The 12040-nt window shown below is 45.3% G+C and overlaps 1 protein-coding gene across 2 annotated transcripts in view; it reads left to right on the top strand.

Annotated features, from left to right (window-relative positions):
- LMF1 (lipase maturation factor 1) overlaps nt 1-12040 on the top strand; it is a 148958-nt gene that overhangs the window by 11825 nt on the left and 125093 nt on the right. The window contains exon 3 of one of the 2 annotated variants that reach the window (XM_074552638.1): nt 8187-8197. The exons of the other annotated variant lie outside the window; for it this stretch is intronic. Within the exon in view, the coding sequence (XP_074408739.1) occupies nt 8187-8197 (11 nt within the window). The remainder of the gene's footprint in view (nt 1-8186; nt 8198-12040) is intronic. 2 annotated transcript variants of the gene reach the window in all.

Here is a 12040-nt window from a genome sequence, read left to right as displayed (position 1 = left end):
GAAGTGCTGAATCATTATGTTCATTTTAACCTTGATTATTCCTGTCATTTTTGCAGTAGTAAAATAGGAGTAAAGTGGTGGTAGTCAGTTTGAGTCGAGTAGAAGCTGTTTTAAAAAGATTTTTGTGGGAATTCCTTGTGGCCCAACATCCATTTTGCAGCTTGTCCAGAGTGCAGCTCCACTGGTCCCACACAAATGGCTTTGCCTTTCTCCCCACTTCCCCCTGAATATTCCTATTGTGGATTTTCATCCATTTAAACAGGAATATGGGAAAAGCTTGGTTGGTTTAATCAAAATCCTCGTTGCAGGTGACCCCAGGAAGGCTCCATTTGTGGTGTGGGATTGTGTTTGTGGGGATGAGCAGGACAAGCTCTGTGGGAGAGGCTTCCAGCAGGAATTAAATCAGTTTTTGTACCAGAATCACTAATGCACTTCTGAAATGACTGAGTAATTCTGGGATAAATTCACTTTTATCCCCCACTAAGGTGTCTCCAGAGAGCTATTACATTTTCTTATAGAAACAAACTTTTCAGCTACTCTGCCACTGATCTCCTGTTTCTTCTCCTGTTGTTTCCTCCCTTCCAGCATTTCCAACTGGCATCTGCAAACCCTTCCTTCCCCTGGGTTATTGTGTTCCCAAAGCTCATTGCCCAATGTTAGCACAGATTAAAAAAGGAAAAAATAAAAACTAGAATTGTGGGGTTTTAAATCCAGTTGCCTTTATTTTCTTTCTAGATTCTGGTTGAGTTACAGGAGCTCAAGGGAATAAGTTAAACAAGGCAATAAATAAAATGTTACAGCATGGGGTGGCTGCAAGGTTCTTTTTAGTGGGGTCTTCCCTTGTGGAAAAGGGTGGTGCAGCAGGGATTTGGGGGGCCAGGGAAAAGAACCAGGCAGGGATTTGGGGTCAGAAAACAACCAGGCAGCTCCTTTTTATCCTGCAAGGAATATGAAATTTGAAGCCCAAAATATTGCCCAGAGTGGAGGAGATGCCTCAGTTTCTGCCCCCAAGTTCCTGGTGGTTTTTCACCTTCAGCTGCTGGAACAGAGCAGCTTGGAAGTTTCACATTAAAGGAGATTTTGGAAGTTGAAGTGTGCAGCAGGTCAGGCAGGCTTGGCTCTGGGCAGGTGGTTTAATTGCAATTAAATTAGTGTCCTCAGGAGTTCATGTGCAACAGAGAAAGGGGAAGGGCTGGAGTGTGGTGGAGGGTGTGTGGGGTTTATTCTCATTAAAAAGCACTTGAACCATGCAGGATTTAATCAGGGGCTGGGTCAGGCTGAGCTCAGGAGATGCTCAGGGAGTGTTTTCCCTCTCCAGGAGCATCTGAGTGCCCATTAACTGACCTCTTCCAATGCTTTTTCCTCTAATTTTCTCCACCTTTGGGTTCTGAGATTTTAGGTGCTTTGTCCAGAGTGATCCAGCCCAGCCAAGGTTGGAGACAGGTCCGTGAGTTCCTTACTCCAGGTTGGAAAGCAGCCAGGGTGTGAATCAGGGCTGGATTTTGCAAAACATTCCCATTTTTAGGCACTTTTGTTTGTCACCCTTTGATGGTGACAGCATAAGAATGTGAATGGGATCATCCTGGAGTGGTTTGGGTTGGAAGGGAATTTAAGGATGATCCTATTCTACCCCTATCCCAGCTCCATCCCTCTGCCCATCCTGGGGGAACCCTGTCCTGAGCAGCAAATTAAAAATCTCCCTTGGAGCTCCCAGCAGCCCAAGGCAGCAGCAATCAGTGGATTTTTAAGCAGTTTGGATAATTCAGGAAGATTTTTTTTCTATGAAAAAAAAAAAAGGGGTGTCACTCCTGTGGGATTGTGTTTGTGGGGATGAGCAGGACAAGCTCTGTGGGAGAGGCTTCCAGCAGGAATTAAATCAGTTTTTGTACCAGAATTACTGATGCACTTCTGAAATGACTGAGTAATTCTGGGATAAATTCACAGTGAGGTGTCTGAATGGCAGCCTGGGTGTCCTGGCTTTTATCAGGACACGTGGGGAGTTCCCAGGGATCAGTGCACAGGCAGGCGTGGATGTGGCAGCTGTGCTTGACAGGGTGACCTTGGCAGGGGCTCCCCATCAGTCTCTGTCCTGCTTTATCACGTCTGGAAGTGATACAAGCTTCTACTGAGGGGCTGTAATTCTTAACTGAGACCAGCTTTCCGTTCAGCTTGGAAGTGGAAGCAGAAATTCCTGTTGTGCCTGAATCCAGTGTCCAGTTTTGTGTGTTAAAAAGAAATATCTTTAGATAAATCTCATTAACCAAATCACCTTGGTGCCTTTGCTACATTGGAGGTTTTTAGAGCCTTGTAAACAGAACCCTTTTTGCAACCTGGCTTTATTTTTGCAGCTCTCCAAAATACCCCAAAAAGAACACCTAGAAAAGTCAGAATATCTTATTCCTTAATCAAGCCTTGGCAGGGAAGCTCAGGAATTTCTTTGTTATCTCAGCCTCGCATCCCTTTTTGCTGGGAGCTGCCCTCCCTGTGTCCCCAGCAAGAGAAGATGATCTCTGCAAACATCAAGCCAGAGTTGCAGGATCTCAGGGGGTCATCCTTCCTGCCCAGGAAGCTGCTTTCTGGCACTTCCTCCCCGCCCAGAAGAGAGGGAATGGATCGGTTTCAAAGAATGCTGCGAGCAGCCCTGAGCGCTGGGGATGACACATTAATGAAAACAAAGATTAATTCCATGTGACACCGCTGCCTTGCAGCACAACTGGGAGCTAATGAAGCTAATGAGAACCATATTTGGGGTGAGAGATGGAAATTGAATCGTGCCTGATGGCAGAAGTGAATTACTGGATATTTCCCCCCCCACTCCCAGCATGAGGAAGGTTTTCCCCTCCTTGCCCTGGGTTGGGGTTGGGATTGGGGTGGGAGCAGCCCTGGAGAGGTCCCAGTGGGGTCTGCTCAGCTGGGGTTTGGAGTGGGTGGGCAACAGGAGCTGATCCATGGCTGGGTTGGTGCTGCAGAGCTGCAATGTGGGAGGCTGCTGGTCCTGGGTGAGGTGGGTGCAGGTGGCACTGGGCAGTCCCAGTCTGCAGAGGCCAGCCCCAGAGAGATCCATTAATGCAATTAAAATTATGCAGTAGTTATAATGCATAAATCCATTATATATGTAATATTATATTACATATATAATGTAATATTACATATATAATATAATATTATATATAATAATGCATATATAATAGTATATATGCAATAGAAAGGCCTGTGTATTGCATATGTAATATAATATTACATATGTAATATTATATTACATATGCAATACATAGGCCTTTCTATTGCATATATACTCTATGCATTATATAAGTATATTATATAACTGCATGTACTTATATGCGTTTACTAAAAAAGGCAATTTAATGCATGTTTGAGAAGGCTTGATTTATTATTTGATGACATATATTACATTAAAACTATACTAAAAGAATAGAAAAGAACAAGTTCTCATCAGAAGGCTTGGCTAAGAATAGGAAGGAATCAATAACAAAGGTTTGTGTCTCGGACAGAGAGTCCAAGCCAGCTGGGCTGTGATTGGCCATTAATTAAAAACAACCAAGATGGGCCAATCCCAGATGCACCTGTTGCATCCCACAGCAGCAGATAATCTGTTTACACTTTGTTCCTGAAGCTTCTCAGCAGGAAGAAATCCTAATGAAAGGATTTTCATGAAAAGATGTCTGCGACACCCAGGCACCTTTCCCAGCACGAGGAGCAAACCTCCTCCTCATCCTTTATTTTTAATGCTAGCCCCATTCCTCCCATTGCAGTGTGGATGTTGTAATTACAGAGCACAGAATCCCAGCTTTTAGAGCTCTGTGACCACAAGAAAGTGAATCCAGAAACCAGGCTGGTTTCATTTGCTGCCATTCCAGCTGATTTCCTGCCCCCACCATGGCTGTGCAGTGCTGAAGGCTTGGCAGGGACCAAAACCAGCTGTCAAAAAGGTTTCTTACCCCCACACTTTCAAGTTAATGATGTTCTGAAATTAATGGTGCACCAGGCTAATCCTGGATCTCATTTGGATGGATTTTGCCAGGGATGTTTCCCAACTGGGCTGGGGAAGTGAATCCCAGGAAAAAAGAAAAAAAGGATGGAAAACCACCCTAAGTGTTTACAGCTTTAATTTGGTTGGTGTATTGTGGTTTTCCAGCGAGCTTTCAGTAACTTTTGGAAGCTGTGGATGAGCTTTTCCACTGCTCAGAGCCAGGGAAGTGGCAGTGTCTGGGTGTCCCCTTGCTCTGGAGGTGGCTGTGGGCACAGGAGAGGCTCCAGCCTTGGCACTGGGGGAAAAGCTGAAGGGGCTGAGTTGGATTAGCTGAGGGAAAACTTTAAAAGCGAATTCAAGTAATTAGCTGAGGGAAAGGAGACAGAGCAAAGGTGTGTGAAAGAACAGGGAGGTTGGAACCCTGGCACAGAGGGGTTGTGGAGGTGTCCCTGGACAGGGTTTGGGGACAGTGGGAGGTGGCCCTGCCGTGGCAGGGGTGGCACTGGGTGGGATTTGGGCTCTTTCCAACCCAAACCATCCCAGGTTCTGTGCTCTGTCCTGCCTCCCTGGGGACAGGACCAGGAGCTGCTGGTTTGTGTGGTAGGAAGGCAGATCCAGGCCAGGCTTAAGGAGAAGCCTCCTAAATGTTCCTGTGGAATAATCCAGGCTGGGTGTCTGGAGAGGGAGGGGAAATCTCAATTTCTGCCTGGCCAGGTGATCCTCTCCTGGGACAGGTGCATTTCCCACATTCTCTGTACTTCCATGGCTTAACCCTTTAACACCCTGCTGGATCTGTGGCAGGTGGCTCATGCACCTTTCCCTGTGTAACCCAAGTGCAATAGACTTGGAACCAGCAGAATTTCTGCATTTGACAACTTGCAGATCAAAAGTTCTGCTGGTGAAATTTACCCCCAGGCCTGTGATATCAAATCCTTCCAATTTGGGAAGGAAGCTCCCTTTGGTTGGCCTGGGGCTGCTCCAGGGCTGATGTTCCCCGGGGATGGGGATGGAGATCTGTCCGGTTTTCGGCTGTTTGAAGGGCCTGGAAAGGCCCGGGGTGGCCTTGGGGCAGCCCGCGTATCGAAGGACGAGAAGAGGCTTCAGTTCTTCTTTCGGTCTCTGTGTTTATTAATTGTTTATCTAAAAGATTTTCTTTCGGCCCGACAGAGCTCTGCTCAGCAGCCAGCCATGAGCACACTGTGCTGCCCTCCGGGCGGTCACCTATCTTTATACCCATGGTTACGTGTACAATATTTATCATTTTTCCCCAATACCTTTTATTCTTATTACCCGGTGCACTTTTAGTAATGACCAATCCCAAAGTGCCACCATCACCACAGAAGATGGAGGAGAAGAAGAAGAAGGACAGGACACGCCCCAATTCCTCCATCTTACTTCTCTAAACCCCCCTGTACAGAAATCCTAAACCCTGTGTCTCACCCTCTAATTAACCAATCCCTTCACCATTCACCCCGGTGAAACCCTCCTGTCCTCATACAGGTGTCGTCTCCTGTGTAGGATCAAAGTCCAGCCCCCAGACACTTCTGGAACATTCCAGGACTCCCGAGCCCCCCAAGGGTGCTCTCGGTGGCACCTCAGTCCTGAGGTGCTGAGATCCCACAGAGATCCCTCCCTCCCTGCCAGAGGGAAGACCTGCAGAGTTCAAAAGCCACATTCCCAGCCTTCCCAACTCACAGTGGAGCTCCCACCTCGTGGAGACCTCCTGGAAACCTTTTGGAGACCAAATCCTGGTGGGGAATAGAAAATACTCCTGTACCCGTAACTTTTCCCACATCCCAAGCTCCAGAGCCCAGGGAAGGAGAGGGATTTGTGATGGAATATCCAAGTTGCCATCTGGGATCGCTTTCCATGGGGATGTTCTCAGTGGGAGCTGTTAACACCAGCTGCAGCTTTAGGGATGAGCAGGGAATTCTCCTGCCTGTGGGAATTCAGCTGGAAGGAGCTGGTGGTGTTGGCACTGCTGGGGTGGAGCTGGTTTTACTCTTTTTATTACAAATTCAGCTGGATTTTCCTCAGAACATCCAATTTATAGATGTAAACCAGAGTTTATAGATGTAAAGGTAAAAGCTGTGTGGTTTATCTTATTTTTAATGGACTCTATCTGGAATGTTATTTTGGGAATGTTTTACAGGTTTAGAGGCCCCTGCATTAAATAACCTGAGCAGCTCTGGGGCAGCTGAGTGGAGAAGGAAATGTGAATTTCTGGGGCAAGTCTGGCTGGTGAGCTCCTCCTCCAGCAAATTAAACCCATCATCCCCCCTGCTTTGCATGCAGGAAAAAAGGAATTCTCTGGAAAAGGTGGAATTTGTGTTGGGTGGGGAATTCCTGCTCCCTGGAAGGTTTTGCAGAGCTGTGTCCTCAAACCCCTGATAGCAAGGAGTGCTTTCCTTGGGAATAATGGGGTTCAAAGCAGGTTTTGCTCTCAGTTTTTACTTTCCAGGAATACACTGAAGCCAGAATTAATCATCAGGACAAGGTGGTGAAAACGATTTCACTCAAATATTAAATGATGTTTGTGATTCCCAGCTGATCCAGGCTAAGTGGGACATGGGTTTTCCTCCCCTGACAAGTCAGGGCTGAAAACGTTCTCTCTTCCAGCAGAAAACAGCCCTGACATCATTTTTTAATGGCATTTATGCAATCCAAGTGCAATATACTTTGAATCAGCAGAATTTCTGCATTTGACAACGTGCAGATCAAAAGTTCTGCTGGTGAAACTTACCCCCAGGCCTGAGATATCAAATCCAAGTTTTTCCTTATTATCTGTTGGGAATGTTTCAGATACCAAAATGTGAGGAAAAACACCCAAACGCATTTTTTAATAAGTACTTCTGTTAACTCATGATAGCCACCTTGAAAAGGAAAAAGTGGTGATTAAATTCTAAACCCCCCCACCTGAAATCTGTGGGAATTGGGTACCTGCCCTGCTTGTACCTATTAAAATCTAAGAAATCCCTGCAAGAATTCCTGCTGCTTTTATGGATTCCGAGTGGGCCATTTGGTTTGGTTTCCTTGGCATTTGTCTCGCAGGCTTCTTCAGAGAAATAAATCCACAAGTGTTTGCCTGTCATCACATGACGGGGCCGGGAGCCTGGATTGATGTAATCAGCACCAGACACACGTCAGAAAACTTCATGTGGCTCAGCAAAATACAATATTTTATTAATTCCTCATTTGGGGGCGTGCTTTAAATGAGCCTCAGGGGGTTCTTAGCTTGTGCCAAGAAATGAGAATGGTTCCTGTGAGTTGGTGTTGGTGGAGATCAGCAGAGTGAGGTTCCCTTAATGACAAATAACTTCTTAAAAAGCTGCTTTTATTATTCATTAAATTACAAATTATCCTGCTTTTTTTTTTCCTCTTTATACATCAGTAAATCTGTAGGAAGTTGTTGTTAAATATGGTGTAAAATATTGAGGTGGATTGGTTCAGAAAACTATCAGTGATGAGTATAAAATGCAATTTATTCAGGATCTTTTCAGTCATTGCAAATCCTTCTAAAAATCTTAGAAACCTGGTGTGTTTCTTAGTATTGGGGGTGGGTTTATTTGGTTTAGTTTAATATGCTACGAATACATATAAATAAATACAAATAAATGAAAATACAAATATATATAAACAAATACATATAAATAAACTACAAATATGTAGAAATAAGCAAATACACACATATATAAATAGTTACAAATATATAAAAATAAGTAAGTACAAATACATATAAATAAATACAAATTCCTGTTGTGGGATTGAAGCCATACTGGGAATAAACACAATTTGAAAAAGAACATCTTCAAACTTGCTCAGCTTTGGGATTAAAAGTCAGTTTTAGTCAGAATTGGTGATTTTACAGAAAATCACTGTGGTGCAGCTGAGGCTGAAGGGAATTGCAGTGGGAGAAGCAGGAGCAGCCCTTCTGTGTCCCACAGAAAGGGGGCAATTCCTTGGAGGGCCGAGCAGCCCAAAAATTCAGCAATTTTCTCCTCTTCCATTTCCATGCAGCAGCATTTTCCCGTTTCTGGTACATTTTATGCAATTCAGGACTTTTCTGTACTCCCTGACAGCGTTTTGAAACTCCAAACATTGGAAGTGAGCAACAAAACCAACACAAAACATCGTTCCCTTGAATTTATCAACCCCAATTTTAATTCTCTTGCTTTCTCTTCATTTTGTTTTGCAGGTATTCCTTTGGTAAGTGACTAAAAATGACCCAAAAGCTGCAGTAATATTTTGTTGATGCATTTGTGGGTATGTAGCTTTTTCGTTTTTCCAGCTTGTCTTGCTCTTCCTCTGGCATGTTTAAATTTTTTCTTTTTTCTCTCTTGCCTGGCATATTTAAATTTTGATATTTTTTTTTAATTTAAGAGTATTTTTATTAAGTTTACTATTTTTATTAAGCTTTTGATTAAATTTCATTGCATTTATTTCTGCCCACGTGTCCTTGAGGAAAGGAAATTTTGTAAATTGAGGATGAGGGGAGTTGATGGAAAGGTCATGTTTGAGATGAAGGGAATAAAGGACATTCCTGGGAGGGAATCTCTTGCTCCCAAATTCCCTTTCCAAGGTGATTTGGATATCAGGGACCTCTTATTCCTGTCATGGGCTTTTTCCTGGGCTGAGCTGCAGGTGTAGCTCTCTAAGAGGTCAGATTTTTTTTTTTTTCCTAGTTGGATTATTTGCAGTTTTCCAACCTATTCTTAAATGGAAGTTTACAAATCCTGCTAATATTTATCTGTGGAAATATTAGGAAAACTGATTTTCTGGGTATTGCTGCCATGGACTAACACCTTAAATCAGACTTTTATGGCTGTGTTTTCTCCCTTCAGAAATGGGATGTGTGGGTGGAGAAGGACTCTGGATCATGGCTGGAAATGGGATTTGTTTTCTGAATCTGATTATTCAGAAAGGGGGCACAAGAATGGTCAAACTCCATGTGTGTGTTCCATGGAGGTTTGATCCCTTTTCCTTCTGGGCATTGCAGCTGTATCCTCATTCTCCATGGAATGTTCTGGAGTTCAAGCTGTTCCTTGAACCGTCTGAATGTTTCTGGGAATGCTGATGTGAAGACCAGAATATGGAGAATTCTCCATTCTGCTCCATAAAGCATTCCAGATAATTCTTCCCTGTTAGATGAGGATATTGAATCCAGGACAGCACAAACCCAGAGGACTGGACTGGAGCTGCTCATCCTCGGGGTGTGCTGCTGATGGGTGTAGAGAAATGGTTTGTTTGTGTTGTTTTTCAAGTGGTGGTTCATATTTTTTTGGCTTTTCCTTGTGTCCCAAGTGGAGATCCCCCTCCAAGGAGCCCTTTGTACCCAGTGGGGTCTCTCCCTTCCCCGTTTTTGGCGTGAGGGCTCCTTCGGAGTGAGATGAAGGAGATGTAAATCTGCAGTTCCTTTTGTCAGAATACAGGAAAACCACAATATTTTTGTTATAATATAGCTGAAACAACAACATTGTCATCCATTGCTGGGGCAGTACATTAAATATTGCTGAGCTCTGGAAGCCTCATTCTTTGGGAGCATCTACTTCAAAGCAAGATCCTTAAAAAAAAAGAAATTCCTGGAGAGTTCTTTGTAAGTGCTGACTGTTTCCTATCCCCCTCCAGGAAGTGTGAGGGTTTTTTTCTTTTTTGCTGCATCTCAGGATGGATTTTGGTAGCCTCTATTCAATCTCCAGGCTGTCCCTGTGAATTTTAAAGAACTCCAGAGCCTGGAAATAACAGCAAGCTGTGAGATCAACTGGTATTGCCACAGGTTTTGCTCTTTGCTCTTAGTCCTGGTTGGGGAAAAGTGATTAAAAATCCTCCTCACTGGAGGGAAGGAGCTGGGAATGCAGAGCCCCAGGCTGGGCTGTTCATCCCTGGAAGCTGAGGAGCTGCTCAGGGATGGAGATGCTGGAGTCAGGCCTGGAATCAGCTGAGCTGGGACCACTTTAGGCTGAGTTTATTTTTATTCTGATGTAAACGTGGCTTTGGAGCCAGCGGGGTGGTGAGGGCACCTGGGACCTTTCCTGTGGATGGGCACAGATCCAGATCCACATCCACTTTTCCTCCTTATTTTTGGAAGGGCACTGTTCTGGTGAGGCTGTTCCTGGCTGGATTTTTGGGATGGATGGATCCATGGATGGCTGGATTTTTGGGATGGATGGATCCATGGATGGGGATCCATGGATGTGGATCCATGGATGTGGATCCATGGATGGATCCATGGATGGCTGGATGCCCTGCCTGCCCTCAGAGCAGGACCAGGCTGCTCCTCCAGAGCTTTCCTGGCTTCTCCATCCTCAGCCTAAATCTCCTCCTGGAGTTTTGCTGTTCCAAGGCCTTTCCCTCTTGTTCTCCCTGGTGGAACCCCTGGCCTGGCTCAGCTCTGCCTCTCTCCAGGTTCCCTCTGTGCTGCTGGGATTAGCAATTTCTGCTTTATCCTTCCTGAAAATTCAGGAGCTGTGTTCTCCTGCCTTGGAGTGAGACCAGAACTGCCACCTTTGCTGATTCTGGTTTGCCCTGGGTTCTCTCCTAGAGCAGGAGGAAGCTTCTGCCTGAGGTACCCCCAAGGACTCCTTTTTTTCCCAGTGAAAGTCTGATTCCATGTAGGGATTTATTATCCCTGCTCTAGCAGAGGTTTGGAAAAGGTGCTGCTCTTTTCCAGGATTTCTTTTTTCCTCTTTTTTTCTGTTCTGCCTACTGGTTTTAAGGAACCCTGAGATATTCAAATGAAACTTTGAGGGTCCTGAGTCTGTCTTGGCTAAATAAAAGGTGGCACCGGGGAGTTAAAAGCAGGAAAAACCACAAGGATGGAGTGAGTTGTAGTGGATCTGTGTAGAATGAAAAACCCAGGGAAAATGAGGTCACTGTCCAGAGAGATCCTGAATTATCCCAGTGGTTTTGGATCCCTGTTCCCAGCAAGGAGCAGGCAGGAAGGGCAGGAATGGCTCTGCTGCCCTCGTGGCCATCAATGGGATCATTAAACAGAAGGGATGGAGCAGCAGCTGATCCCATTTGACTCCTGATGCTCCGGAGTGTCCTGTGTGGAGCCAAAGCAAATGTTTCCTTAGGGATCATTCCAGAGAGCCTGGCTCCTGCTCTCCTTGCAGGCCAGAATTAGAAGCACATTTTAAAAGCAGAATTCTTTTTTTTTTCCCCCTCTCCCTCCCCCAGCAAACTTCCTTGTTAATTTTGGTGTGGAGAAAAGACAATCCCTGAACAAACTCTGGAGGTTTTTTCCCCATTCTCTGTAAACATGGAATGAGCAAATAACTGAGTTCCTACTCAAAATGCCCCCCAATTTGCTATTGCATCTATTAGCTCAGAATTTGAGCTGAAGTGTGTTTTGATTAGAAGTAGAATAAAAAGTTGAGAGCCGAGTATTTGTAATTCTCCATCACTTGTTAAATCCTCACTCTCTGCTTCAATGCAAATTGTTCCAAGGAGGATTTTCTTTTAAAAGGTCTTCAGGGATCTCGAATTTTAGATGTGCATTGACATAAAATTAAATGTTGGAGTGCACAGCTGGGGTTCTGGGTGAGATGGAGGAGATGTTGCTGCTCTGTGAGTGTTCCCAGGGAAGGGGGGGAAGTTTTCCTTCAGCTGCTCCAGCCTGGAGAGCAGCTCTGTGGTCATGGAGGAAAACGAGAGGAAAATGCAACAGCTGAGGTCAAACTTCAGGGGTGCAGGTCCTGAAGTTTGGTGGGGATGGGCTGAGCTGGAGATTGCTGCAGAGGGGGAGGCTGCCCAGGAGAATTCCCTTATTTTGAAGGGTTTTTGTGGCTGCTCCATCCCTGGGAGAGTCCAAGGCCAGGCTGGAGCAGAGCTGGGATAGTGGGAAAGCCTAAAACTCCCTTCCAGGCCATTCCAGTGTGGGATGCTGTGACATTCCACAGGGCAGCACAGGATCCCCAAGCTCTGGTTGTGTGGGGAGACCCTGGCAGCAGGACATGGGCTTGGGCTGTTCCGTGTTATTCCCAGAGAATTCCCAACCCTGGAGCCCAGAGCCCCTGGCAATGGCTGCACACCCAGCTGGCCATGGGCTGC

The sequence above is a fragment of the Zonotrichia albicollis genome, chromosome 16 (assembly GCF_047830755.1).
Source record: "Zonotrichia albicollis isolate bZonAlb1 chromosome 16, bZonAlb1.hap1, whole genome shotgun sequence".
In the NCBI taxonomy this organism is placed as follows: domain Eukaryota; kingdom Metazoa; phylum Chordata; class Aves; order Passeriformes; family Passerellidae; genus Zonotrichia; species Zonotrichia albicollis.
This window is presented reverse-complemented; position numbering and strand designations above follow the sequence as displayed.